Source organism: Stylophora pistillata, chromosome 8, assembly GCF_964205215.1.
Source record: "Stylophora pistillata chromosome 8, jaStyPist1.2, whole genome shotgun sequence".
Lineage (NCBI taxonomy): Eukaryota > Metazoa > Cnidaria > Anthozoa > Scleractinia > Pocilloporidae > Stylophora > Stylophora pistillata.
Window position 1 is genome coordinate 21,277,460 of NC_142526.1, and position 27,877 is coordinate 21,305,336.

General features: G+C 39.1%; 2 protein-coding genes across 2 annotated transcripts; one reads left to right on the top strand and one right to left on the bottom strand.

The window, feature by feature from the left end:
* Nucleotides 1–118: 118 nt before the first annotated feature.
* LOC111332208 (cholesterol 24-hydroxylase) lies at nucleotides 119–11,837 on the top strand. Its single transcript, XM_022937505.2, has 15 exons — nucleotides 119–350; nucleotides 1,374–1,451; nucleotides 3,816–3,897; nucleotides 4,062–4,135; nucleotides 5,260–5,346; nucleotides 5,868–6,006; nucleotides 6,657–6,770; nucleotides 7,680–7,836; nucleotides 8,450–8,512; nucleotides 8,872–8,944; nucleotides 9,522–9,606; nucleotides 9,945–10,055; nucleotides 10,361–10,455; nucleotides 10,674–10,740; nucleotides 11,160–11,837. The coding sequence occupies exons 1-15, from the start codon at nucleotides 220–222 to the stop codon at nucleotides 11,298–11,300; spliced, it is 1,497 nt and encodes a 498-aa protein (XP_022793240.1). The 5' UTR covers nucleotides 119–219; the 3' UTR covers nucleotides 11,301–11,837.
* Nucleotides 11,838–16,102: 4,265 nt separating this feature from the next.
* On the bottom strand, nucleotides 16,103–27,799 carry LOC111332229 (uncharacterized). Its single transcript, XM_022937528.2, has 17 exons — nucleotides 27,718–27,799; nucleotides 27,500–27,600; nucleotides 26,848–26,999; nucleotides 26,376–26,540; nucleotides 26,025–26,270; nucleotides 25,328–25,574; nucleotides 24,377–24,564; nucleotides 23,993–24,167; nucleotides 22,663–22,891; nucleotides 22,205–22,452; nucleotides 21,243–21,918; nucleotides 20,363–20,600; nucleotides 19,592–19,739; nucleotides 18,871–19,070; nucleotides 18,494–18,664; nucleotides 17,229–17,408; nucleotides 16,103–16,399 (listed from the first exon to the last, which is right to left on the bottom strand). The coding sequence occupies exons 2-17, from the start codon at nucleotides 27,594–27,596 to the stop codon at nucleotides 16,178–16,180; spliced, it is 3,582 nt and encodes a 1,193-aa protein (XP_022793263.2). The 5' UTR covers nucleotides 27,597–27,600; nucleotides 27,718–27,799; the 3' UTR covers nucleotides 16,103–16,177.
* Nucleotides 27,800–27,877: the final 78 nt, after the last annotated feature.

Below are 27,877 nucleotides of genomic sequence, written 5' to 3' on the forward strand. Positions count from 1 at the left end.
AACTTTACAATAAAAGTAAATTCCAAAATTTCCTATTCCAGTATTCTAAATTTTACAGAATTTTGCCGTACCACCCCAGTTCCCCGCGATGGTTTGGAGGTTTTTCGATCCCAGACTTTCTCGCAATAAAATAAACATTGTGCAAACTCTCGGAGTGTATGCCATATCAAGGTGCTTCTCGTATAACAATACAAAGTGGAATAATATTCACCTCACACGATGCTTTATCTCCTTTTTTATCTTTTTGGTGCCCTGCTTTCACTATCGTTAGTCCTTGTAAGTAGTTTTGCCACTTATCTGGTCTATAAAAGAAACAAGTTCTTACACATTCCGAGCCCGCCTATGTCGAGGTAAGAAGTTTTCATCTTCTTGGATATTGAATGCTCTTGGGAGAACTATTTTACCGCTCTTTTACGCCGATTGTTTCAGAAAAGACTTAGTCTTAACGTTTGCTCTAGTTGTTACTCAAGGGGGGTTGATTCCTCGCGAAAGCCGATTTAAGGGCGTGTCAGGTGTGTGGGAGGTATAATAACGTGATTTGAAAGGCTAAGCTGAGTGGCAACAACAGCCTCTGAAAAAGTGACTTTGTAAATGTCAGTGGCCTTGGGTATTTTACATGAAATAAAAAAGAAATTTCCATTTACTACAGTAAGTGTGTTAGAAGTGGGGTCAAGTGAGGCTGATAGTTATTTGTCAAGACCGTTTTTTTTAGTTTGAAGATTGTTTGTAAGGAAGTGGTTACTTTTAATGGGGGGTTGAAGATTTAGAAAGGTTCGGTTGGTAATTAGCATATGAAAAACCTGAGCTTTTAATTTCCAGGTACTAAAATTAGATGAATGATGGCAATTTCATTTTTTGTTTGTTTTAAAGTCCACAACAGAATCATGGAAGGGAAAAAACATAATCATTCTCTCTTTGTTTTAAACACATTCAATCTGATTTCCACAGCACCTCTATGCCTAAAAACCAGTTTGGCAATATATGCTATAGTAAACACTGTTGCCATAAGTACATTATTTTTCCACTCTTCACTTTTAATCTGTGCAGCAGACTAAACTTCTGGCAATAAATCTTCTAAGCGTCCGTCATTAGCAAGATTGTGAAACTGAAGAATTTTACCAGCAGAAAGTCCTTCAAAACTGAAATTAGAAAACTAAACCTCCCCATGTTCTTATTCCAAACATCTTAAATTTTTACTTAAGATGTATTGATCACTGTTATTAGATATACATGTATGACCCTACATATTACTGTTTAAGGTATCAATATTAAAAAAGTTCTGCTAACCCATCTTCCTTTGAACACCACAGCTTAAAAATCAAGTTTGGAGTCCTAGATGCTGATTTAGGTATTTACAACTTTATTGCTGTTAGTTTTTTTAAGGGCCATGCAGACCAGATAAGTGCTATGCGTCATACAGGTTATCCCACAGATCAAAAGTTTCTGGAATGGTAAGCTTATCACCATTTTGTCATTCGTGCACACAACCTTACATTTTAAAGTATTAATTTCAATGGTTACAATGATGGTGAAAATATTGAAAAATCATGTGACAATCACCAGGGCTCAACACTAACTTTTCAACTTACTAGCCACGTTGCTAGTGACATATCCTATGTTACAACAATTTCAGTTTGTTTTCTAGCCATACTGGCTTGTGAAAATCGAAAACCACAAGCCAAAACTGAATTTCTACTAGTCTGAGCTGTGTCTAGTGGGCTGCAGTTAGTGTCAAGCCCTGAATCACTAGTGCAAACAAAATTATTTAAAAAGGAAGAACACAACTAAAAAACAGATTATTATGAACAGGTGCAAGGCTGTGTTCTAGCAGCACCCGGTGGCCCCTGGTGCCTTACTTTTGCTCTTGGGCGACTCGGGAATTTTAGTTTTTTCATACAAAGGAAATGCTGGGCACCCTGGATTTCACAGTTTCAAAGCACTGGGCTCCATTCAATTTTCCTCAGAGCACAGCCTTGAGGTGGTACATCTTAACCCTTTAACTCCCATGAGCCACCAATACTGAATTTCTCCTTACAATATCAATGCAATATCAAGCAGACAAGTGTTGAGAATAAAGAAAAATATCAACTAGGAGATTAAACAACAACAAACATATGAAACATATGTATGAACTGCGGTTATGAAACGTATGTATGCATGATCCTTCGCAGTAAAGCACTATTTGAGCAATAGTGAAAATCAGACCTGAAAAAAATTTCAGGCCTGTACAGGATTCGAACCACTGACCCCTGCGATACTAGTGCAGCGCTCTACCAATTGAGCTAACAAGCCAACTGGGAGCAGGCCATCAAATTAATTCGACATAAACCCATAGATGATAAATCAAACAACAACAAACATATGAAACATATGTATGAACTGCGGTTATGAAACGTATGTATGCACGATCCTTCGCAGTAAAGCACTATTTGAGCAATAGTGAAAATCAGACCTGAAAAAAATTTCAGGCCTGTACGGGATTCGAACCACTGACCCCTGCGATACTAGTGCAGCGCTCTACCAATTAAGCTAACAAGCCAACTGGGAGCAGGCCATCAAATTAATTCGACATAAACCCGTAGATGATAAATCAAACAACAACAAACATATGAAACATATGTATGAACTGCGGTTATGAAACGTATGTCTGCACGATCCTTCGCAGTAAAGCACTATTTGAGCAATTAGTGAATTACTGCGAAGGATCGTGCATACATACGTTTCATAACCGCAGTTCATACCTATGTTTCATATGTTTGTTGTTGTTTGATTTATCATCTACGGGTTTATGTCGAATTAATTTGATGGCCTGCTCCCAGTTGGCTTGTTAGCTCAATTGGTAGAGCGCTGCACTAGTATCGCAGGGGTCAGTGGTTCGAATCCCGTACAGGCCTGAAATTTTTTTCAGGTCTGATTTTCACTATTGCTCAAATAGTGCTTTACTGCGAAGGATCGTGCATACATACAACTAGGAGATTATTTGGCGATCCAATACCCAATTCTCTAAACTAACATCATAAGAGTTGTATCAATTATGGTAGACAGTAAGGAAAATAACTAATAAGATCTTGGAAGTGAAAGGGTTAATATGTAGAAACAACCATCATGATACTTCTGAGGTCCTGATAGGGTAAATTCTGATGGGCAACATGGCATTGAAACTGTGAGCAACATCAGGGAAATGAAAATGTGACTTCGAGCACGACATTAATGAAATTGCGATAGCGACATCAGAACCTTCCGAAATGGCAACGTAACAAAGTTTGAAATTCAGACAGGCGACATCTATACCCCCTCCCCCCCTAACAGGGCCTCACTTCTTTCAGCACATCTTTATAATAAGAATTCATGTTAAAAGGAGCTTGAAATTACGATGAACTGAACTCTGATTAACTCTTATTGTGGGAGCTTATATTGTCGTGATCTTCATCTAGTGTTCTGGAAGGGTATAAGCCAGATGCCTGCAGTGGAGTCTTAATGTCTAATTAGGGTAATCATAGATCAAATTAAGGGTGTCTTGAATTAATAAACATTCCTACTTTAATTACCAGTTATATTTATTTCTTAAGAAATATCTTTATTCCTTTGGTGTTGACAGCTACCTACTACATAATTATAGAGACTGTCAGATGCAGTGTTTTATAGATCTGCACGAATTGTTCCACCCTTTTTAATTGAATAACTTTCTTTAAGTTCATTTGGGCTATTCAGAAAAAGATGCAATTACATGAAATGTTTTTCTCTCCAGAGAACTTTCTTTTTGTAATTTTTGGAAAGTAAATTATTTGGAGACTTTTACTGTCTTACTAATGCAGGCATATAGAGTATGGCAGGACCCTTGTTGTCTGGTTCTGGCACATTCCTGTGCTTCTGGTGGTTGATCCAGAATTAATTAAGGTAAACAGAATATTTTTTTTCACATTTAACACAGTGACTATATTAACACTCAAGATTTGATTGCATTTGCTTTTATGAGCATCTAGATTTATGACCAGTTTAAATTCACTCAGCTGATCGAAGACTGTTTGTCAACTGAAACTAAGCTAACCTTTTTTGTGTAGGATGTGCTTGTAGTTAAGTGCCAGCCAAAAGATGCCATGTCCTATGAAATACTTGGAAGTCTTTTTGGACAAAGGTATCAATTGTCTTAATTCAGTTTTGGTTTGTTCCTTTTTTCTTCTTTCCCTTGATTCATATATCACCCTTCAGTTGTATTCTTTATATATTCTTCTTGCTTTTCTATCTTTCTTTCTGTCCTATCTTGAACTCCTTTTCAATCAATTCTTCTGGCCTACCTTCTTCTTTCCCCCACATCTTTTCTTTCATTTCCTCCTTTTTTATATATATGAATTGTAACTCCAAGGGTATTAAGATTTTGAAAGCTAGGTGGCATGCCCTTTTAAAGGTGTGTCAGTAGATGGAATTCAAGAATTACAACTGAAGACTCATTTCAGAGCCTTGTTTTAAAATCCAAAACTCAGCATGAGACTAAATCTATATTTTACACAGTTATGTGAACTCTCTATAAACTCAGACAGCAAGTCCACACTAAAACAAGCTTTGTTGCCAACAATACGTTATAACTCAATCAAGTTACTGATCTGGCTTCCTTTAAAGCAAGAGCCATAACTATGAGAAAAAATATAAGACTTTGATTATGTGAGGCTTACATGGAGACTAAAATGTAGGATAGTACCATAAACAGAATTTTGAGACATTGCAGGGCCTAAAGAAACTTTGGGGTTTGATTAAAAAACACTACATACAAGGACTAACGATAGTGAAAGCGGCAAGGCACCAAAAAAATAAAAAAGGAGATAAAACATTGTGTGTGGTGAATATGTTCAGCTTCGTATCGCTATATGAGAAGCATTCTGATATATACTCTCAGAGAGTTCGCACAATGTTTATTTTATTGCAAGAAAGTTTGGGATTGAAAACCTCCAGCCCATTGTGGGGAACTGGGGAGGTATGGCAAAATTCTGTAAAATTTAGAATACTGGAGTGGGAAATTTTGGAATTTACTTCTATTGTAAAGTTGGATATTCTTAAAAAAAAAAACTGACAAGTTTTCATGGCACCATTTTGCCACCAGCTGCACAACAGCTAGCTGTACTACAGTTATTAATTTACCTAAACTATATTCCAACAAGGAGGGTATTTGACTTCCAGTTGTCCATTATTATTAATGATTATTTTCACTGTTGAATTTTGCAAAATTAATTGTTCACAGGATTTTGTACAATTCATTTGTTTTAGATTTCTTGGCTGTGGATTGGTCACCAACCTTGATCATGGGTCTTGGAAGAAAAGACGTGCCATAATGCATCCGGCCTTTCATCGCAAGTAAGCAATTCTCTATTGGACAAAGAGCGAAATTTGAAAGTTTTTTATGAAATGATAATGTAGTTGTAAGAGTATTGTTCAATTAAAGTGACATCTGGAAATTCTTGAACAAATTGGAAAACAGAAGAAGTAGGCCAGTTGCAAGACTTTGTAAACATTCTCAAAATTCCTTCAGTACTTTATATTATTACACGACACAAGCAGTCAGAGGGCCAATAACTAAAATCAACCAATCAAAATGCTCTATTGCCGGTCCAATATTCTCTCAGTATTGGACCGGGCACTGTCCCGAATGGTCCCAAATGATACTGCACTTGCGTCCCTTTGAACTTCAGTCTTATAATAAATCTCTTATTAACCAAGCTTGCTCGGGACTGTACTGAAAGAATATCGGCCCTCGGTCATTTTTGTATGGACCTCGCTGTGCTCGGTCCGTACTGTCAAGACCTCGGGCCGATATTCCCCCAGTACGGCCCTCGCTCTTGGTTAATAAAATATATGTAATTGGTGTAATTTTTCAGGAGTCTAAAAGATTTGATGGGTTCTTTTAACTCCTCTGCTGATCTGTTGCTTGAACACCTGTGCACAATGGCTGATGGACAAACAGAAATTCAAATGTTTAACCAGTTTACTAAGGCAGCATTAGATGTCATTTGTAAGGTAATTTATAAAAAAATAGTTTGTCTTTTGCCTCTTAGAATTTCTGGTTTCCAGAGAATACTTTTCTAGTTGGGTAGAAGGAGGAGGGGCTCTTCCATATTCTCCCCTCTCCTCCCCCCCCCTTTCTCTAGAGACTTAACCCTTAAAAATTCTCCATTCTCACATAGTACTCTTAATTCTCTTTAATTACCTTTGTCAAATCAATCAGATACATATAGTTAAAATATATTGACTCTAATCTTTCTTATTGACCCCTCCATTGTGGTGGAAGGTTATTTGCCAGGACACCTTCATTTGAATGCCCAAATGTTTGCATGAAATATTTGCTTTATTCATTTTAAATATTATTCTCATAACAGTGACCTTAGCTCCACCTCTTCCCCCTGGCCAACTGCAGCTATTCCGAATGTTTTCAGGATTCTAATTAGCACTGTTAAAAAAAGTATGTGTAGGTGTGTGGTGTTGGGGGGAGGGCCTGGAGTATGTTTGGCTACGAGGTTTTAAAATTTGTTCACTATCAAACTATTTTGTCAACAGTCATCTGTACACATTTAAATTATAGATACCCTTTACAAAAGGTCTTGTGTTTGTTTGTCATGTTTGTACTTGGTTACGATACTGAAGCTGATTGGACTTGCTATAACTCACAGGTGGCATTTGGCATGGACCTAGAAATTATAAGCGGAAAAGACAACAAGTTTTCTGAAGCTGTCTCTTTGAGTTTTCATGGAGTAGAAGAAGCATCTTTTGACATATTCCATAGGGTGTGTTCATTATCTTATCATTATCCAGCATTACGTCAAGCTCAAGGTTTAAGATTTAACTTCCAACTTCCCCATTGTGCAAAAACGTCAACCGGTAAGAAAAAAGTGCTCTAGGGTGAGGTGGGTGGCTGACTATTGGTCGAAGAGATGACCCCCAGTCACCCATCCCATATACCATAAATTGAGCTTGTGATGCTTGTTACTCTCTTGGACTAAAACAATGTTCAGAGTGCCCCACCCCTCCCTCCCTGCTAAATGCCTTTTTATGAGGCGTTGAAATTTTGGAAAGTGATTTCGGTGGTTCAATTTTAAATTTCACTGATTAGGGTTCCCGTGCTCCTTGGAAGTCCTTGAATTTAATATTTGTTTTCAAGGATTTGAAAACCCTTGAACTTAGACTCAGGTCCATAAAAATTTCTATGAAGTCCTTGAAAATAAGTGCAGATGAATCGAAGTCGAAGTTTTCTTTTGTTTCCGGTGTTGAAAGTGTAAGTTTCTAGCACAAAGTGCGAAAGCGAGTTTTCCTTCCAAACCCCACGTCCGATTATGATGTTTGACACATGATTTTTACATATTTTGTGCCTTACAAAGACATGAATGTGTTTCTGTCTGTTACTTTTAACAAGAAAGAGCAATGTGTTTTATTTCTATTAGCTCCTATTTAATGCAAAAGGTCCTTGAATTTGAGAGCCAATGTCCTTGAAAATGACCTAAAAAGACCTTGAAAGTCCTTGAGTTGGGTTCCTGAAAAAGTGTAAGAACCCTGTGTTATCAATTTACGGGTGCTACCTTATAGCAAGTGTCCTAAACATTTTTGTAAACGATTGTGGGTAAAAATTTGTTTGAAATTGCCAGCGAACTCCGATGCAAAATAACCACCTTTACCTATTTTTCATCACTGTTTTGCAGTTCAACGTTTTCCAGTATCCCTTCCAACGAAAAGTTGTTAAAGCTGTGCAGTTTTTGCGTGAAACTGGAAGGAAAGTGATTGAAGTGAGAAAGCATGCCATGGCAAGAGGAGAAGAGGTTCCTGATGATATATTACAACGGATTATTCAGCAGCAAGGTTAGTTTTAAAGGCTTATAATTAGTCAGACAGTCGGTCAATCAGTTGGTGAGTCACTCAGTCAGCCAGTCACTCATTCCGTTTCTCACACAGCTTGTGTGTCGGCAGTAAGTCAGCCAGTCAATCACGTAGTAAGCGAGTGAGTGAGTGAGTGAGCGAGCGAGCGAGCGAGTGAGTGAGTGAGTGAGTGAGTGAGTGAGTGAGTGAGTGAGTGAGTGAGTGAGTGAGTGAGTGAGTGAGTGAGCGAGCGAGCGAGCGAGCGAGCGAGTGAGTGAGTGAGCGAATGAGTCAGTCAGTTAGCCGTCGGTTAGTCGGTCAGTCAGTCAGTCAGTCAGTCACTCGTTCAATTAGTGAGTGAGTCAGTCCGCGTGGTAAAGGCAGTAAAATTTTTGCGTGAAACGGGAAGGAAAGTGATTGAAGTGAGAAAGCATGCCATAGCGAGAGGAGAAGAGGTCCCTGATGATATATTACAACGGATTATTCAGCAGTAAGGTTTGCTAACCGAGTGTGTTGTTTATCATGGACAGGGTCAGATTAGCAAAAGGTAGAGGAAGCATAATTTTGTGCGTAATTCTTCATTTACCATCTTTTGCTTTACGTTTTCTGTTTTCAGAAGAAATTCCTGAGCTAGGAATTGAAGACTTGGTTGATGATTTTGTGACTTTCTTCATCGCTGGTATTTATTACTTGTAATTTCCTCCATCTAAATGAATGATTTTAAATGCTCTATATAGTTATTTGTCCAAATTGAAAGCTGTCAAAAATAACCTTACTGTGTAGCATTCCTTGAAAAATGTTTTATGATATTTTTTTGTGTGTCTGTGGTATAACGGTTCTTAGAACCCCTCGGTATACCCCTTTATGAACCTGAAAGTTGTTCAATGTAGCAGGAACTTGCTAGACTTGCATCTACCACTTAAAACGGGTCCAAGTAAGGAATGACGAACGCCTCTACTGTTTTCGAATTCCACTTTGTTTAGTTCTAAAGTGCTGGTAACTTTGTTTATATTTAAATTTGTTTGTTTTTCGTCTTAGGTCATGAGACTACTTCTAGTTTGTTGGCGTTTTGTGTTCTTGACCTCGGAGACCATCCTGATATTCTGGACAGGTGAGGCCGGTGAAGTCAACCAGGCTATTTATACCTTCAGGGATACTCGCACTTCTAATTTGGTAAGAGAGAAGTACTGGTGGGTCGCTAGGTTTTCGTCTTTCTCACTCATTAGTCTCCAGTTATTAGTTCCCCAGTCGAGTGTCGACAGTACTCTGGGATTGCGTTGTATTTGCTGTACTTGGGTCTGTGATTGGTCCAGAAAACTCGCGCCACTCTCACAAGAAAACTAAAACCAATCATGAGTTCTCATTGGCTCTTAAATTAATTTTCCTTCCTTCTGATTGGCCGTTGTGAGTACTTTGGTTTCGGTTTTTACGACACTCAATCGAAAAGCGCTCTAATGCGCGTGGCAAAAGAATTCAGTGGGGAAGAAAGTACTTATGGGAAACCTGTCTCTCTACTTATCATCTCCACGCTCTTGTACGTGTGCTTCGTGATGATGAATGGAAACAAGTCATTTTTTAAGTAGTTTGTCGTGTAAGCTTGCACCAAACTTTCAGACCACTCACCTTATTACAACTGTTCCCTATTGCCACGTGCACAAACATGCATATACTGTTGTGTTTGTTTGTAGCCTGGTTGGAGAAGTGTTTGACGTTCTGGGCGAAAAACAGCATGTCTCGTTCGATGACCTGGCTAAACTCCACCAATTGGGATTGGTAAGGCGTCTTTTTGCGATCAGTGGTGTTATCATTGTCATGCTCAGACCAAGAGATTTTTATTTTCACTTGGCAGACGCGATGAAATTAGAGTAAGAGCTGAGCTAAGGAAGGAGTAAATGCATTTTACCTTCTTGAAGCGCGGGAAAACGAAGTCGCGACTGTTTGATTGCGTAGTAAAGAAAACGAATGTAGTCCTGGCTCACTTCAGTTCGGGAATCAATTGAGAATTACTCAAAGTTATGCCCCTCCAAGGCAGTCAGTGAAGTTTATTTTATACTCCCAGTGCCAAGAGGTTATCAAGACTTGTTAAAGACATTTTTTTCTTATCAATCTAGGTGATAAAAGAGACATTGCGCCGTCACCCACCAGCGACTGGTAACATACGAAAGATTGAAAAGGATCAAGATGTCGGAAGATATAAAATACCTGCAGATGTCGCCGTCATTGTACAGTATTTTTGCACATTTTTGTTTCCCCTGTTTAAAGCGCGAGTTTCCAAGGGTTACTTTTGGGTGGAAGAGACTGATTAGTGGTTGCAAAATGGCGAGCAGGTCATGATCGTATGTTTTCCCTTCCCTGCCCTACGTATACCATCGAGCTGTCGGAGTAACCCTGCGATCAGCTAGTCCGCAAGGAAAATATCTCGCAGTCAAAGTTACGACAGTTGTGGGTCACTGTGGACCATAATTTATCATGAATAAGTTAGCTCACAGTGGTAAGCCTTGTTAAGTGCGTTTGATTCTCCTTGCAGACGAGCACCTATGTCGTCAGTCACTTTCCTGAATACTGGAAAAACCCAGAGGAATTCAACCCTTACAGATTTGACGATGATGAAGTACTTCGAAGGTATTAACAAGTCGAGAAAAATTCATATTTAATACTTTTTTTAGATTTTTTTTTGAAGGCGGCATCTTTCCTAATGCGCTGGAATAGCTTGCTGACTCATTTTAAGTTTTTTTTTTTTTTTGCAAAGGGGTTTTGTCATGCAATTATTTCCAACCTTATCCATCCTTGGCTTTGTCTATAGAACGTGTAGTAAGTTTGCTTTTCTTGTCTGTTTTCAGGTGTCATTACAGCTACTTCCCATTCTCACTTGGACCTCGCAATTGCATCGGACTAAACTTCGCCCAGGTAAACTTGAGACTTTTAGTTCTTTGGAAGACTGGACGCGGTTACATGCATGTTAGTGAAAACGAACGTGTGACAGCGAAACATTTTGACATGTAAAGGGAGTTGTTAGGCTGTTTTAAGGACCTGGCCTGGTTATTCGATTTCTGTCTTTTAACTTGTTTCGCGTATATATTTTCCTGCATTATTTCGAGTCAAATTGCAAGATGAGTTAACGAGAAGTAGGAAAATGTTTGTGTGGCTTATGAGTGATTAAAGGATATTTTCGGAAAGTAATTGTTACCTTTGCAGTGGCAATTTTATTTCTGTAACGGCTTTCAATTTTTGGTCAACCACTTTCATTACCTCAGAACCGCTTTTTTATTCTCCTGAAGACCAGACATCAGTCAGCTAACTTGCTCTAATCTTTTTTTATATATCAGATCGAGGCCAAGGTTCTGCTGTCACGCTTTCTCCAGACCTTCAAGTTCTCTTTGGTACCTGGTCAGTCACGCGATGTTCTTGAAAGAGGGACCCTTCGACCCAAGGATGGCGTGAGGTGTACCTTAACTAGACGGCATTAGAAACAAGTTTGTTCGGTCAAATTGAGTGTCCTTTTAGCTGTTTTTACACAAATAAACTATTTATGGCTTACAGCCTGCTTTACACTGTATATTATTATTAGTCACCCCAAAAAAGCCACAAGGATCATTATTTAAAGCGCGCTGTCTTTCGAGAGTACTTTATATTGTGCGTGTAGTAGAGATATGAAAGAGGAAAAAGAGCTTTTCCAATATAAAACCGTAGGAAATGGTGTGACATTTATATCCTACTTTCTGACGATGATTGATCCAGCAAGGGCCCAGGAAGGACTCTTAAGGGAAGGGGAGAAGGGTCAGGAAAAAGGTCTCTCAATGTGGTCTTTTTAACACACCCTTATGAGGCATGTCAAGATGTATCAACAGATTAATTATCCTTTATTGACCAAAAAGGGAGAGGAAGGGAGGAGGAACAGACTGTCCTTTACTAAGTTCCGACGGTCTGTTTGAATTTTCTTCCACTTGTATTGCAGAACCACTCAACTTATTCTTATGAGTAAAGGCTGATAGTTTCTAAAGAAACTGTTTGGGGCTGCGTCGGTGGGGGTAACGAAATAATTTGGATATATCAACAAAGTTGAAATGGTAAATTGGCCACAGTAACGATTACAAAAGCTGACGTTTCGAGCGTTAGCCCTTCGTCGGAGCGAAGGACGAAGGGCTAACGCTCGAAACGTCAGCTTTTGTAATCGTTACGGTGGCTAATTTATCATTTCAACTTTGTTGATATATCCAACTTATTCTTAGCTTATTGAATAAGCTAAGAATAATCTTTCAAGAAAAAATCTCCGAAATCAATGTTTAATAGTATTTTTGAGCAAGTTTTTGTTAAGAGGTTAATTGTGGGGTAAAATAGCTTTTCTATCTTTTTTTTTTTTAATTGCACCTCTATTCTGGAGAACCTGTATGAAGCAGTCGACTTGTATTTGATGGTCACAACCCCGCCACACCCCGTGGATGACCGCTTAATACAGGTTCTACTGTACAACCTATTTATCTGTGACCCCTGGAAGGTAAGGAGGAATTTAAAATAACCAATTCGAAGAGGCAGCCACTAATAATCTAAATTAAACACTTTCTACACTGGGCCTTTACAAACATCCTGTTACGAGATATAATAAGTATATATAATAATAAAACCGCAATCTGACTGTTTCATTGGTTTACCGTCGAGGATAATCGGTAACGCTCGGGTATTTTTAACAGCATATAATAATAATAATAATAATAATAATAATAATAATAATAATAATATTAATAATAATGATAATAATAATGATAATAATAATAATAATAACAATATTTTAACAGGGAGCCCACTTCACCAAAAGGTGCTCTTCAGTGAGGCCCTGCTATGTTACAAAAGAATTACAATAAAAATTAAAAAGCTAAGCTAGAACTAGATAAGAATAGAAACCTACTTCCAGTCGACAACGCATGTTTAACTAAAATGCATGTTTAAGCTTAGATTTAAAGTAAGAAAGTACAGCGGTGTCACGTATATCTTGACTTAAAGAGTTCCAGTCTACGACGCTCTGATACGTAAAACGTTGTTTAAACCAGTATGTTCTTACGCGAGATAAATGAAAATCGTCTTTGGAACGCGTGTTGTAATTTTGAATGAAGTTATTTCTAACAAAATTAAAATCAAAGTCAATAAGACCATTCAAACACTTGAAGATCGTTGTACAACGATGGAAACCTCGCCTGAGATGCAGTGGCTTCCAACTAAGAGAATCAAGAGCTTCGGACGCTGAGTCATGCGGATGGCGATCAAGAATTATCGTAGCAGCTTTATTTTGAAGAATCTGAACATTTTCCATTAGAGTGGAGTTGTTCTTATCACCCCAAACAATGTCGCCATAATCAAACAAGGGAAGGATGAGACTATTGTAGAGAGTTAGACGGGATTGGATTGGTAGCATCTGTTTTACTCTTCTCAGGACACCAAGGCGTTGGTTGACTTTGTTGACAACCGAAGAAACGTGATCTTGCCAAGTCATATTTTGACTGATTGTAACTCCTAAATGCTTGGATCCGATCAACATGGCCTCGTATTTCTTTTGATTACTTATTAAACCATTCTGGTTCCACCATGTGACAGTACTCTCTAGATCTTTGTTGACTCGTTTTTCTGCTGTACTAACATCTTTTGCGCTGGCGTGAATTTCCGTTTCATCGGCGTATAGTACTACTTCGCTATTTGTACAGGTGTCAGTGATACCGTTTATATGGATGTTGAATAGAGTAAGTCCGAGAACTGAACCTAACGGAACTCCGTGCGTGATTAAACGACGTTCAGACTCGACACTTCCGTAGGACACGAATTGGTTTCTCCCCTGTAAGTAGCTTTTGAACCATTCAAGTTCGTTTCCAGTCTCTCCGCGTTTTGACAATTTGCTGATCGAGATGTGTTCGATTACGTCAAAAGCCTTTCTTAGGTCTAAGAAAGTACAGACAACTTTTTCGCCCTTGTCGATGGCAAGTTTGAAGCAACAGCTACGATGAGCGCAACTGTGGTGGAAGAAGACCTGGCATATGCAAATTGGTGGTCACTGATGAGGTCAGTGTCTGCTGCAAAACCTTGAAGATCAGTGTTGGCAAACGATTCATGCACTTTTCAGATACAGTAAAGGATGGAAATTGGTCTGTAATTATCACGTTCGGTCTGGGTCCCTCCTTTAAACAAAGGAGTCACTCTTGCCGTTTTCCAGGTGGACGGAAAGCGGCCGCGTCTAAAGGATATGTTGAATAACTTAGCTACAACATTGCTGATGTATGGTGCTGCAGTTTTAATGACTTTAGCTGGAATGGTGTCTGCACCTGTTGCCTTAGATATGTCCATGGTTTCGTAAAGCCTTGAAAATGTCGTTTTCACTCACGGTGCGAAAGATGAAGCTGTGACTGGGAACCGTTAAAGGGTTCGCCTGTTGTAGCTCAACTGGGTAGCAGTGGGACCGCTGACTAGCTAACAACGAGGAAGCGATTGTTGTAGAAAATTCGTTCAGTGAATCTGCGATGTCACGCGTGTCGATTAGCTCTTCACCATCGACCAATAACTTGTTAATCTCAGTGCGGTTTTTCTTGGAGGGCAAGACTTAACTTTTTGTGTCCCAAAAGGCCTTGGGTTTACTGCGGTTTTCCTCGAGCTCATATCTTCCTGGCTTTTCTGTTCATAGTGGTGACTAGATTTCGAAGGGATTTATATTCATTCCAATCAGAAGACAGTCGCGGCTTTCTTGCCCTCTTGTCTACTTGATCGCGTGTTTTCATGAGTTTAAGAGCAGTACTGTCAAGCCAAGGGTGTGTCTGTCTTCAAATACACTTCTTTTTTAGCCGAAAATGTTGGTCAATCAGATATTTCATCAGTGATTCCCAGGCTTAACACATGCCGTTAACGTCGTTAAAAAGACTCGATCAGGCTCCATAGAGCTTGCTTCAGATCTGCCATAGAATCGTTTACATTTTTGTCTTTCCAGGAGCGCGTTGTTATGATCTGATGTTTGTTCGGACGAGTCGCTGGGCCATGAATGACACCGAAGATGGGATAATGGTCGCCAAAAGCGATACTGCTTGCACCTGCCTTCTTAAACAACCTGGGTGTTGAGGTGATTAACACATTAATAAGAGTGCTTGATGTCGAAGTCACACGGGTTGGTTCTTTTATCAGTTTTTCAAGTTCGTTGACTATGGTAAATCCCAGCAGCCTCTCTGTCTGCCTTGAGGTGTTATTAATGTCACAGTTGAGATCACCGATAACAATGACTTCTGAATCATTTTTAGTCGCATGCCTCATAACATCGTCCAAATAATAAAAAACCTCAAGGGATTCGTCTGGAGCCCTTTATACGCGTCCAATTAAATAATTCACTTTATTCAGTTGCATTTCTATCCATATGACTTCAAAATCTTCCTCTAGGTCCCTTCTTACAGTGTGTTTCACATTTTCCAATGCATACAATGCAACTCCACTTCATATTTTTTTTCCCTTTGATGAATTTTTTTTTAAATTTCTCCGATTTGAAGGGAATAATTTGTTCGCCAAAATTATGCAATAGAAAGTATAGGTCACCGTGCTCGTTCAAGAGGTAGAAACCATCGTATCTCTTTACCTAGTCCATTGATTGAAAAACAATACTGTGGTCTCGGAATGCGCGCGGGCTTCCTCGCCTGATTACGTGATTTTATGCGCAGTACAGGATGCGCATTGCGTAAATTAGGAATCACCTTAATGTGGGTTGATTTTTCAAAAGGGAGCTCTCTCTGCGTATCAAAACAATTCAACAGAGGCGCGGTGGATAAAAGATCTATTTTCAAAATCAACGAGTGAGCAAATGTCCATCTCAATAAGAAAGAATAAAAGAGCGATGGAAAGCGCTAGAAATGACGGTAAGCATTTTCACTTGTCAGCTGGAAAACGCTGACTCGCATACAAGTCCTCTTTAAAAGAAACTGGGGGCTATACTAAACTGAATTCATGACTAGACTATTTCAGTTGCAGTGTTTTGCAACCAGGTGCGAGCCTGGTTACCTTTTTCTGATGCTTTTTGTTTTCTGTATATTCTCTTTGTCTTTTATTTTCATGCTTATTTTGGCCTACCATACTTGTATACTATAGTACCAGCTAGAAAAGTTGTCTGTAGAGAACTGTTACCTTCGTATGTGCTTTCCGCTAGCGAAAAAAATCATCAACCGACAAAGGTTATTGTTAGCCAGTCGAGGAAGGAAGTGGAATTGTTTCATAAATCGCCGATTTGTTTCACCCGTCTAGAAACGACAAAGAATAGCACGGTATACGGTAATTTTATTGCTTTGTTTTTGCTACCTTTTTTCATATCAAGTTGACAAGAGGATAATCAAAATCAAGGGGGAGTTGGGCGAACATACGTTAAATGAACTTCTGTAGTGAAACCCTTCACGAGATTTTTGAACTTGATTTGTTTCGCACACGGACTTGAAAATTTACAAAGGTTTGGAGCCTTTTGTACCAATTCCACATAGGTATCCGCTTGTCCAATGACGTCCCCGTTCACCGTCACCATCACACTATTAGGATCAAAATGTACTGCCCTTCTCAAGTTCACCTAAAACAATACACAGTACATTTAACCGTTTGTGTTTTGAGCATTTCTGTAAACTTCCGTGGTAAGTTTCAAACATCTGATTATTATGTCCACGAAAAACCCTTTCAGTCAGCTATAGGAGTGCACCAATGCTGACCAATCGGTAAGTGAACAGTGAAAACAAGAATCAAATACTCATTTGATTTTATAGCATTCTAAAATAAATTACCCGATTTTTTTTCGACACATCATTTTTCCGAATCCCATATATGTATAATGTATAAACAAGACATACTTTAAAGTAGCACCTCGTCCGAGAACAGCAAGTAGCTGCTTTACCAGAGACTGCATTCAAATAGCATATGCACACTACGCTCAGAATGTTCTCGGTAGATACAACGATCTACCCAGTTTACATATTATGCTTCTTATACAATGACTACCTATATCTACATTGTGTATACAATAAATACAGCTATCTTCCCTGTCTATCATGATAGTAGATTTTAGAAAGTATCTAACTGTCTGCGGTAGATACAACTATCTACCCTTTCTACAACAGATACAGCTATCTGGACTGTCAACAACAGATACAGCTACCTACTCTCTCGACTGCAATTAAAACTGTATGTATCGTCCAGAATACATAAACGGGAATACACACTGAATTGTCCTCTAACTGAGAACGTCATAAAATAGTCCCCATTCTCTCATTAAAATAAAAAAAATTCACCAATGCTACGCGTCAAGTAAGGTGGTTATTCTTTGCGAGGAAGTGTGAACAATCGAGACTGCTCATTAAGGGTCAAGGACTTACAAACCGACGTGTTGTCTTTTGAATACTTGTTACCTGAACATTTACTGGTACACTGTTGAGGAAGAATATTTCGTCACCAGTGAGGTCACTGCTTTTGTTTAGAGGCCTATTCGTCCTGGAAGAAGACATGTTGAAGTTCAGATCTGGAGATGAGACGGCAATGTGTAAATCCCCGCTTCCTATCCGGGTTTCCGCCATGATGATGAGATGTGCCTGTATAAAAAATCAAATCGTCACCAGAACTTTATTACCCAGGTAAATAGTGGTTTTCGTGAGCTAATGGTCTAGCTCGGAAGTGATTAGGTTGTAATATTCACCTCCGAGCGGCCAAGGAGATAAAAACGCGCCACAGGAGACTAATTTCTAGCCATTTTTCACTGGCTTAATGGTCAGTGCAATGGACCCTGCGTCTTGAGGCCCGGGTTGGAGACCTAGACGGGACAATACGTTGTGTTCTTGGGCAAGACACTACTCTCACAGTACCTTCCTTAAGGGTGCACCTAATTTGGAGCCTCGCTCTGTTTTGTGTGCCGCACCTTCTGTCACCGAGGATGCAGTCACCTTTACGTTTAAACTCTAAATTTACATTCCACAACAAAGTTAAAAATAAATTTTTCTCTTCGTTGTGAAATTGTACTTATCGAAGCCAAGAACGTATTACTTAACGCCATATCAACCATGTAAGTGAAAAACTCCAACTAACTTCTACTTTCAACACACTACTGCGAAAACTTCAAAACTAGTTTCGTCTACGACCTCGTCAGTTGATAACAAGCAATCTAAAAATTTTTTTTTCAAATTTTTAGATTTTTGTTATCAACTGACGAGGTCGTAGACGAAACTAGTTTTGAAGTTTTCGCAGTTGTGTGTTGAAAGTAGAAGTTAGTTGGAGTTTTTCACTTACATGGTTAATATGGCAAATTGTCCTCTGTTCAAACGTTTTTTCCCAATACGTTTTTTTAGTCCAAGTTCTCAAGAAGCCAGGCTTCCGAGCTTACAGCCAGGCCTCTCGCTAGTTTCCAGTTCCTACAGTTCAAACTCGCGGAACTCCGCGACACCTTCATGGTGGAAGTGATTAAATAAAATAAATACTGAATAATAAAATAATAACAAATAATCTAATATCATTGGTATTGTGTGGTTGACACTAAAGTAATTATTCACCTCAGTGTAAGTGTAAGATTGTTAATTATTTAATTTGTTTTTAAGACTTGAGATAAGATAGTCAACTTTTTAAAAAACGTTCTCATTCATCTCCTTGAGTTGCTAATAAAGTGATTTAAGATAACTGCCATTACCCCCCAAATGCGCTGAATAGGACCGGGAAACTTGCCGACGGAATTTGCAAAGATGACGTATCCATATCGCTTGACTGGTTGAATGTTCATCTGGACAATGTGGGCGTTGTCGTCTTTCTGAAGCACTTTGTACTTTAGGCTGGAACCTGACCTTTGGTTGGACGCTAATTGCTTAAAATGAATAGAATTTATTAATTTCACAACAGAATTCAGTTGTTACCGAGATTTTAGTTAATTACTGCTTGAACACTTGAATAAATTTCAGTTTGTAAAGACGACACGAACGTGTGTATTAGCAACATAAGCAAGCGCGTTTGGACAGGTCACTCATACCATTAGCTGGCATATATTCCCAACTGAAAATGATACTTGCTTACCTTTAAGCTATTTTTACCGTTTTTTCCCGCAACAGCAATCGTGTATTCATATCCCTTTCCGTTTGGGTCGACCCCATGATCAAGCCAAGCAGTAGCATACCGGGCCGACGTTTTCTTTCCTGATGAGTCCTTGGACGTTTGAGGACTGATCTGCACGTTAAGTCCCTGGCTCGCAGGATAAGGAATATAATAACCATTGCCTTTTAAAGGGAAAATCCAAAAGTAAGCAAAAGGTAGGTTTTTTTGTTTTAAGCGAATGTTTGACCACGTTTAAACCATCTGCTGGAAACGTCTTTCTATTAAAATTGATATAGTTATGAAGATTCAAGCCAAACATTATACTTGAGTCGGACTTAACAAACTTCACCAAATACAATGTATATATGAAGTTCATATATTTTGAACTGCGGTATTAGATACGTATGATGCACGATCTTCGCAGTAGAGAGCGCTATTTATGCAATAGCGAAAATCAGACCTGAAAAAAATCAGGCCTGTACGGTAGAGCGCTGCACTAGTATCGCAGAGGTCAGTGGTTCGAATCCCGTACAGGCCTGATTTTTTTCAGATCTGATTTTCGCTATTACATAAATAGCGCTCTCTACTGCGAGGATCGTGCATCATACGTAAACTTCACCAAATCTCATACCAAGTTTCTTTCCCACAAAGAGTAATTATAGTTCACAAGCTATAAAATCCAGTAAAAATTGGCTTTAAATACCATTAACATCCACAAGTGTGGCGTTCACATTTACTCCAGTGAAGTCCGAGGGCTCTTTTGTCAGGTCAACGTCCAGTTTGTGGCTGACCTTGTCTATTACAATAGACGAGGCGCCAACTGGTCGTCGCTTATCTTGAAAGAGAGCGGTCTAAAAAAAAAAAACCCCAAAAACATAAGCAACACTAAACTTAAAAACTGTTCAGTTCATTGTTTAGTAAGAGCAGCCACAATCATGGAGCATAATTCATTATCATAACACAAATCACGAAAATTGCGCGCTTGCATCGGCCAATCATGATTCAGTGTCCACTGATTCAGTTCACAATGCACGTGCTGTTTCAAGAATGAATAGTTCAAGAGGTCGAATCAAAACATAAGGCGTGAATAGCATGTCATAAAGGAAAAACAAGATGGCTGATGAAGGACTGGCATATAGGGCCAGTGAACCACAGTGAAAGCATTCGGTAGTAACTCCTGTAAACAACTATTCCGCTCGTTTGTCATTCTGCATTCATGTGAATTTAAAGGAAAAACTCACTCCGATTTTAACCAATGATAATCGCCACAGTGTACACTATTGGGTTATGGATGTATGCGGGAGGTTGTTAAGCACGAAAGAAGCGTAAGAGTCGCTCGAGGCGATAGCCGAGAGCGACTAGCTTCTCGAGTGCTTAGCAAACCTCACAAGTGCTTCTATAACTCAGTGGTGTACGCTGTGGTGCTTAAATAGGGAAAAATTAAAATTGCAATTTATGAAATACGATTTCTTGCCTGGGTAATGTAGGGACAGCTGTTTTCAGCACGGATATTAGAACCAAGGCAAATCACATATGAGTCGAAAAAGAACACGCTCTTTTTGAAACTGAAATTGATATCCGACTGGAAGGATCCCTTAGGAAATTTATACTGAGGCTGAGAAAAATCCATTCCCCAGGCTCCAACTGCAGCTGGATTCCCACCGCTACCGACGAGTTTTACACTTCCAGCTAGTCTTTCAGGTTGAAAATATCTGTGGGGATATTTCAGAACTGTCATTGGTAATTGCTATCAAATAGGAGTAGATGTTAAAAAAATCGACAGAATAAGAAAGGTAGTAAATTTTGGTTCGGTAAAGAAACAGAAAAAGATGTTGGTCGCCTTGTGACGAGCTGGGAATTGAACCTCAGAGCTTCGAAGTTCGTGCACCGATGCTCTTCCACTGAGCCGCAGAAACCCTATGGTGAGCAATGCGCACTACGAAGTTCATTTGTGACACGCGTCCTGCATACTGCTGGGATCGGCGATGTCGATAGCGTCATGTTTGTAAATGGAATGAGAAAGATGGTAAATACGTTGCTGACGCCTAAGGAACCAGTCATTTGTCGCCTGTGGGAGGGGTCGGGGAATTTAGTGGCATCACATGGTTTTTAAGGGGGAATAGGTGGGGGGTCAGCTGTCGCATTGGAACCCTCTTCTTAAGTACCGTGCTGTGGTCCACATCAGTAGTTACCGTCTCGAGAGACAAACGCTAATTTTCCTTCTTAGCTTCGTCCATTCTTTGTTAGATTCACGTGGAGTTGCGTTCAGAACTCAATACTTTACTGATTGTACACAAGAAAGGATTGCAATCAGATCAGTTAAATATTTCGTCTACGGCACTACACTTTCTAACCTGTGAGCGTCACTTTTAAGGTAGTCGAGGTCCAGCTTGATTGTGGTAACACCCGGATGTCGTGTCCAGTCCCAACCATTGTCGACATCGTGTGTTTGAAGGGAAGCCTCGCTGTTGGCAATCAAAATCGCACCATGACTCTGATAAATACCAAACAGATTTTCTTTCTCCAAAACTGGCCCTTCAAAGTCCCAGACGAACCTGTTAAATCCTTTTACACTAACCACCCAGTCTTCCTTCCTATAAACTGCCAGCGCTGCGTAGTTTTTGGACCAGAATCCAGTGGGAGACGATTCTGCTGATAAACTATTCTGTTGGGCCAATCGAGAAATCTCATCCATAATGTCGATTGACCCGATGGAATTCGTATAATATATGCCTTTAGAAATTGATCCATCCTTCAAGTAATTGTCAATGACACTGTCACTTTTGTTGTATAGCCGCACAAACATCCTGATTATATCATTGTTCTGAACGCTAATAGCACCAAGTTTGCCATTCCCGTCCAGTGATGGAGCATTAGCACCAGCATAAGCGTAGGCTGGCAAAATCTTGGACAGAATAGCACGGGTGAATCCTGGAAATCGTCCTGAAACGCTGTTTGGAGTGGAATACTTTACAGAAACAATCCTCAATGTCTCCAGTCCTTTCTCTATGTTATTCATTGACTTGATTTCTTAAGTGTACGTAAAAAAAATATTAAATAATAAAATAATCAAACCTTTTATTCAAACACAGAATTTTACCTAATAACACTGTGTTCACCATTTTCGAACTGGGCTAAGATTTCAAGATGGAACGAACATGCTTACGTTTCATAATTGTATGGGAAACTGATTGAAAACACAAATCCCGAGTAACATCAATGATGTAAAAAGAAAAAAAGAAAAAAAAATCCCCCTTCCCCAGGTTAATCGTGAAGGATTTAGCTGATAATCAAAGCTGTCGACGATATTACATACCCAAACAAAATGAAGTTCCGCTGAGCAGATACTGGATCAATGCAGCTACGTGAAGAGCTTGTGGTGTATAAGTAGAAGCGTAGAAAGTAAAGTGATGGAAAGCAACGAAGTCTGGCTTTAAAAGTCCCGCAAATGCTTCATTGGGAGTCAATGCGTTATTGTACCAGCGGACAAGAGCGTTCATGTCACGAACCTTCTGTCGCTTTTCAGGGGTTGTTAAGGAAGGCATCATAAGAACAGCGAATAACCTATAAGCATGGTTTCACATTGAGAATCACAATTAAAAGTCGATAAAACAATAAGGCAAATTGTTGGGTTCGTTACGAAACAAAATGATAAAAATTCTCCACTTTCCCTGTACGCAAGTATAAAGAAACTCGGCATCCAGTTGTGAAAGTTGATGTCTATTAAAATGATTTACAAAGCATTGATGCAAGAAAAGACAAGCAATAACTTACCTCCAAAGTGAAATGGTTCTCATGCGATCAGCAGTCGTGCCGTTATATTCAAAATTATCTTGGTAAACTTCGCCGAAATCAGTGTACCATTTCATGGTGTCAACGTAGTCGGATAGTTTTCCTTCTGATCTTAATAGCTCTCTTAGAACAAACGCTGCAGTCATAAAACCAGCACCGACGTTATTCATTTCGTGATTCAAAGAACCGAGTCCGCTACCTTTGGTGAATCCTACGATGAAGAATCAGGAAGGAAATCAAGGGAGTGTTATGATAACCGATCGTTCAATGAGGTGAGTATCAATCTGTTGCGAATTTCTTAGTTCAATGAGTTATTTTGAAAAAAAAAAAAGTCTTATTCTTCGGAAGCGGTGTTTCTGGGACCAATCAGACTGCGTTGGTTGGTTGCTCGCACCAATTACATTGCACCGGGTATGTTGCTCACACCTATAGATTTCACGGGGTATGTTGACCTGTTCATTCCTTGTAACCAACCTGCAATTAATCACGTATCCACACTTAAAGGACAAAGTGCAGTCAGACAAAAACCAATCAAAGATCCCACATTGTTACGCCCACGTGAAAGTCAAAAAATATGAACTTTTCTCATCGTTCGATGTATTTCACCTTTCCGAAGAATAGAAACCGCAAAATATCTTCGATTTCGATTTTGCCTTCCGAAGAGAAATTTTGTGGAATGATTTATTTTTTAGAGGTAAATAACGGATACGGAATAACTTTGATTTTGTCACTAACAGAGTGCAGTGATAACTGTGACACCGTATGCAGTCTACAGTTGCTTACGAATATCCGATAACACAGACAAAAGAACATGCTCAAAATACGTTGGAAGAGTTCTTTTGCTCTTTCTTAAAGTAAATTAACGTGATTTTTGCAGGAATATTTTGAAAATTGATGCTTTTCTTTTGTCTAAAATGAAAACGTAAGTCATGCAAAGTGTTTCATCCCAATCCACTCTCCACATATGTCATGCCTACTTTTTTCAAACAGCAGCTAAATGCACACTCGGAAAGCATTCTAGTCAAGAAATAAATGCTCCTAATTATTCGTCATAGGTGCAAACAACCATAACCCTGACGATTTACTTTGGATACAAAAGGTAACATTGTTTAAAAATGATGATTGCTGCACGTAGAATTTCAGCATTATTGACATAGTTACATTAAATGACCAAACGTAAAGGCACCCAAGAAGTTGATATGTTCCTGTTACTGCCTTCCTGAAATACACCTTTATTGTGCGATTACTGTCAACAACATCTCTGTTAAGAAATCTCACAAAGTGACGCTTATAATTATCCTAATTTTCTCACCTTGATCCTTGATGTATTCCAACAATAAAAGTAAGCGTTCCTTACGCTTGTCATTTAGTTGGCCAATAGCATGCTTTACACCGTCGATAGTATAATCGAAACTAGAAGAAGCTAACGATGCATTCAGGGCACGGTTGAATGCCGTTTGCATGGTTTGGTCGGCGCCTGCTATATTCTGTGAATATGAACGTACACAGAAAGTATGATGCACTCAGGTAGTGAGTTTTATGACTATCTTTTTCAGAGAGCTTTTTAGTTCAGTGCAGTCTTCAGTGATGATATTCAGCACAACATGACAAATTTACTTCTGTCATAAAAATGATGCATGACATGAAGAATAATCAGTTACGACAAAGAAAGACCACAAACAACAACTTCTCTGACCTGTACAGCTTTATCCCTCCTAGCAGGTCTGCCGTTCAACTTTGATAGCTCTGTATCAGCCAGTTGCTGAACATCTATGTCACGTGACCGTATGTGATAATCCAGCGCCATTGGAAGTAATACGTTAGACATGACGAAACCAAACTTCTTATCATCGAACTCAGAGTCTCTGGCATACAGTGGAGTTCCTAACAGTGTCAAAAGCGAACGATAGCTAGGCCAGAATGTTGCACTTATCATACCCGTAAGAATTAACCCATCAAATTGAGGACACTTATAGACGTATCGTAAAATACGTATACATATTGTATATATACATATACAAACAAATACATAAAAAAAACTACTATTAAAAAGGAGGGATAATAAAGAGCAGTTTTCATCTACGTGGATGTACTGAATCAAATATACAAGATGAAATAAGAAAACAAGTTAAGAACGTAAATTAACTAACTTTACATATAAGTTCAAATATTTTGAGCATAGAACTTAGTCCCTCTTGGAGCTCAGTCACATTTGTGTTTTTACGCCAATCCCCCTAAATAAGGGAAAAGGCCCTGGAAACGAGGCAGGCCAAATTGCACGATTATGAGTTCTTCCGCTTTACATCCAGCACATCAGTGTCGGAAGAATACAAGTGCCTAGACGTTTTTATCTTTTATTTTTTTGTGTGTGTACAGCTCGCTTCGCGGCCGGCTACTGTAGCTCCGGCTCGACTCAATAATCTCGCAACAATGAAAGCGGTCGTCAATCAACTGTTCTCTTTGCTTTACGGCCGGTCGAAAGAGTTGATCAAACAAATCAATCGAAAACAGTAAAAACATCGAGATCACTCAATGTGTCTAGTAATTCAAGTTGGATTATCTGAATTTTTCATAAACGGAGAACTAGCATTCAGTAGTTTAAGATAATTTCAATTTACATTGATACGTTCTGTGGCAAATACCGTACCTGTTATCACATCGTCCGTCTTTTTCACTTCCAGTGCAACAAAATTAACATGTGAACGGTCCACCCGAAGAGATTTAAATCTTCTCTTTTTTTCCTTCGGCAATGTGGCTGAGGATGCGGCTAAAATCGTGGCTGAGCTCTCTGACTCGCTCAAAAACCAATTCTCCAAACGCTTTTCAATTAATTGTAACTCGGCGTCTTCATCGGTTGGGTCCCTCGAAACATCAATATCCGGGAATGGTGCTTTCTAACGAGGCAGAAATTAATTTAGAGGCTACAAAACAAGAATGTAGCTTACAAACTCATTTTCAATTTCCAATTTTACAATTTAAAATCGAAAAAAATTTTTTTTCAGCACAGGTAGGTTTTGAAAAACAGGAAGAGGAATATGAAATTGAGACTGCTGTCCATTCTGCACGAGGTCCGCGTAACAAGCGTTTAACAGTGATCAAAGCTCCTCTCGCTTTCCATGTTACTGACTCTTTAACTCCCATGAGTGACCAAGACAGAATTTCTCCTTACCATATCAATACAATATCAAGCACACAAGCGATGAGAATTAAGGAAAAAAGAAACTTAGCCGGGGGATTATCAGTTGATCCAATACCAATTTCTCCAAACTAACAGCTGAAGAATTGTATAACAGAAAGTTAGGAGAATTACTAATGAGATGATGAGGGTCAAAGGGTTAAAATACCTGACTCCAGCGATACGTCTGTTGCCAGGAGTCCCTTATATCGACAGCCTGTGAGCTACTTGGTGGCACTATCTCATCACGTGTCTGTCCACTTAACTTTTTAACAAATCGTATAAGATCAAAAAACAAAAGGTGAGTGGGTGGGGATGTATTCGGTGCGGTTATTTTCATTCTGTTTATCTCTCTCCTATCCCATTGTGCAGCCGCTTTGAAATCACTGTAAGCAACCCAGATTCCACGCCAACCCTATAAGTTAATGTAAAAAAAAGGGAGAAAGAAAGGTAATTCCTTAGTTTGAAGAGGTGACTTGGACATTTTCTTTGACTCAAAAGAATTGATTAGATTTATTACCTCGAAGTTAAGATTTATCTTGAACAGTGACACGACTGTGTGTGATGGTGAGGATGCCGTCTCAAGAAATTCGATGGTCAATTCTTCACCGATTCCAGAGAGTTGATGAGTGTTGTAAAGCCACAATTTGATTCCACCTTCTTTGAGTTCTTTTCCTTTGATTGGCTGAAACAATTAATAAGTCAGACTTATTTTAGTAGATGAATGCTTATAAGCATAAGTAATATATGCGCCTGCTTGTACATTAAGACACGGAGGTCATAGATTGGGCAAAAAAACTATTCGTGCACCGAGCTTTAAGGGGGGGGGGGAGGGAGGGAGAGGAAGCACTGAAAATATATACATCACCAACAAAACGAAAATCTTTCAAAAGATACGGGGAACTGGTCTTAAGCCATTTGAAAATCTTCATTTGTGCACTTCTTTTGCTTTCAAGAGAAAGCACAGTGACAATAAGAACATAAATACACACTTTGGGCTTGAATTCATAAGTGATAAAATCTCCACTCTTCCAGTCCCACTTCATAGAATGTTTTCCTTCTTTATATCGAGTTGTTGACACCTCCAAGGTTGATGATCCCGAGGTGGTGAAACACAGGTGAGGGCCAGTTTCAAATGTATGAACTGCAATCGAGAGCAAAAGGACGGAAATTTTACACTTACGAAGATGATCATTTGGGTGAACCGCCGAATGCACCCATATACGTTAACACAAATTCATTTTCGATTTCATCCATCTGTTTGTTTTATACAGTCAAACCTCGATTGTCCGTAACTCGATTATCCACGGACTTGCTTCTCTAGTCCCATTATCTAGGAACTTTTGTATTCACATTTTCGATTATCCGGACTCCTGATTATCCGAACCAGTTCCTACGAGTCGGGATAATCGAGGTTCGACCGTTCACGTGTACATGTATTCTTCGAACAATTTTAATTCAGCGAATTTGGCGCTGAATTAAATGAAAATCCCTTAGTTGTTATTTTGCTTTATTCTTATCACTTTTTTGCCCAATGATGTTGATATTTTGAGGAGAAGCTACTTCTTGGTCGCTCTTAGGAGTGAAAATTTTCATACATTTTAAATTCGAACGTTTTTAAAACTTAGTAAAAAAATATATAACCTGGTCTAGGCACAACAGTCGATTTACACTTTTTGCGGCTGAAAATGGTTTCCGAGAACAGCAAAATGAGGATCACACTGTACCACAAACGCATCATAATTCTAGCCGGTGGAGAAAATAAAAACTTATCAAGAAATGCATATAGATCAAAAGTATTCTTCAAAACTGTTTTGTGTACTTTTCTGATAAATTAGATTCAAAGGACGATGTTAACATACCTTCCTATGGACGACCCCTCGTGCTTGTGTTTCAATGCAAACGTTCACTGAACAGTGAAGTCAATCAAAAATCGCAGCCTTTTTATAGCTCCACATTCTGATTGGTCAGAATTTCTCTATCTTCATTTCGTGTTCATTGCCTAACTCTTGGTCATGTGAA

What these genes read in the sequence shown, in the direction of transcription:
- LOC111332208 (XM_022937505.2), top strand. Translation starts at nt 220, where the DNA reads ATGCTTTATCTCCTTTTTTATCTTTTTGGTGCCCTGCTTTCACTATCG. An exon ending in CATTAGATGTCATTTGTAAG is followed by an intron (nt 6,007 to 6,656) that starts GTAATTTATAAA and finishes TATAACTCACAG; the next exon opens with GTGGCATTTGGCATGGACCT. An exon ending in ACGGATTATTCAGCAGCAAG is followed by an intron (nt 7,837 to 8,449) that starts GTTAGTTTTAAA and finishes TTCTGTTTTCAG; the next exon opens with AAGAAATTCCTGAGCTAGGA.
- LOC111332229 (XM_022937528.2), bottom strand. Translation starts at nt 27,596, where the DNA reads ATGATGCGTTTGTGGTACAGTGTGATCCTCATTTTGCTGTTCTCGGAA. An exon ending in AGATAAATCTTAACTTCGAG is followed by an intron (nt 26,271 to 26,375) that starts GTAATAAATCTA and finishes ATTAACTTATAG; the next exon opens with GGTTGGCGTGGAATCTGGGT. An exon ending in GGAGGGATAAAGCTGTACAG is followed by an intron (nt 24,168 to 24,376) that starts GTCAGAGAAGTT and finishes TCATATTCACAG; the next exon opens with AATATAGCAGGCGCCGACCA.